General features: G+C 45.3%; 1 protein-coding gene across 5 annotated transcripts in view; it reads left to right on the forward strand.

The window, feature by feature from the left end:
* Positions 1-1,345, forward strand: part of lrrfip1a (leucine rich repeat (in FLII) interacting protein 1a) — a 51,931-nt gene that overhangs the window by 44,933 nt on the left and 5,653 nt on the right. For 3 of the 5 annotated variants that reach the window (XM_032529521.1, XM_032529523.1, XM_032529520.1), the window contains one exon: positions 1-850. This exon is cut by the window's left edge and continues 369 nt beyond it. Coding sequence is in view for 1 of the 5 variants with exons in the window: in XM_032529506.1 (XP_032385397.1) it covers positions 80-84 (5 nt within the window). In the remaining 4 variants the exon portion in view is untranslated. Of the gene's footprint in view, positions 863-1,345 lie in introns of those variants that run through there. The other 2 variants (XM_032529506.1, XM_032529522.1) reach the window with 2 other exon arrangements.

Consider the following 1,345-nt stretch of genomic DNA (forward strand, 5'->3'; position numbering starts at 1 on the left):
GGGGGGGGGGGGTGTTTGTGCACCTCTTGACTTTGGTTGAACTTTTGCACTGCTCTGCTAAAGGTGGAATGGGACAGAGGGAGAGTCCAGGGACGGGACGGCGTCCTCTGTCTTCCTGTGTAGCGAGACTCCTCCTGCTGCTGCTGCCTCGCACCAAGATTCAAGAGATTATTGTCTTGATCGCTCAGAGTACAGAGACATCCAAGAAAAGGCCGATCCCAGCGCAGGGGACAGTACCAAGACTCAACCTGCAGAGAAGACAGGCGTGCTGTGTGTGTGTCTGTGTGGGTCTGTGTGTGTGTTGTGAATGAACGGGCAAATTTAAGTGTATTTTCCTCCTTTGCATCCAAAGCCAAACTATTTTTAAAGATGTAAATGTTTGAGTGTTTGTCACTTGTGGAAAAAAAAAACTAAACAAGACCGGTGTGAAGACAAAGATGGTTGCTCTGGGTTGTTGTTTTTACAGAGCAGCCACAAACGCAACATAATCATCACGGTCCAAATGTCACCAGCTTTCTTTATGTCGCCTGCAGCCTGATGCAGGTTATTGAATGTCGATCAGCTCGGCTCACAGCGTGTAACCACCCTTCTTCTATCATCCAATCATATCTCTGAGCTCCTTCCTGCTTCATATAGTCGGTCACTGGTTGGCTCTCGTGCTCACACACACGTAATTGCTGAGACTTCTTGAGGAAACGGGACAAGAGGAAGTGAGAGCGGTGTTAGCGGGACACACTGAACACACTGGGGAGACGCTGCTGCACTGTTTACAAAGCTTTCAAATGTCTGTAAGGAAACAAAGAACTGTAATCTTTGTGCAATAAAAGTTTAAGCCATATTGGTAACTGCACATGTGCATTAAGTCCTGGTGTTATGAATCTTTTCACCCCCCCACCCCCTGTGTAGCATGTGTTTCCTCCATCAGGGCCATGTTGGAGGCTATGCGTGACAGTTCCTCCTCCACCTTTGGAGACAGCTGTTGGGAAAGCTCTGGAACAGGCGGTAAGTGAGGAGACGTGGAGCTGAGATTGTGTTGATATCTGGGGTTGTTTCCAATTTCCTGACAGTCAGACCATTTGTTAATACAGCTGCACATTCCTGCCACTGTGACCTACAGAGGACTGAAATATAACCCTGAAAAATATTTAAATGACTATTTTTGTGTTCTAGCAAGATGTTTAAATCTGTCAGGATTCTTATTACTAGATGATTGATACAAATAAAGGAAACCTGTAACCAGAATGTACGTTAGGTTTGCTCTTTTTAATTAGTTTAATGTATGCCCATTCAAATAATAATTGAAAAGTGGGGGGGGGAGAATGGATGTTGATGATAATCACAGACT

This window comes from Etheostoma spectabile, chromosome 11, assembly GCF_008692095.1.
Source record: "Etheostoma spectabile isolate EspeVRDwgs_2016 chromosome 11, UIUC_Espe_1.0, whole genome shotgun sequence".
In the NCBI taxonomy this organism is placed as follows: domain Eukaryota; kingdom Metazoa; phylum Chordata; class Actinopteri; order Perciformes; family Percidae; genus Etheostoma; species Etheostoma spectabile.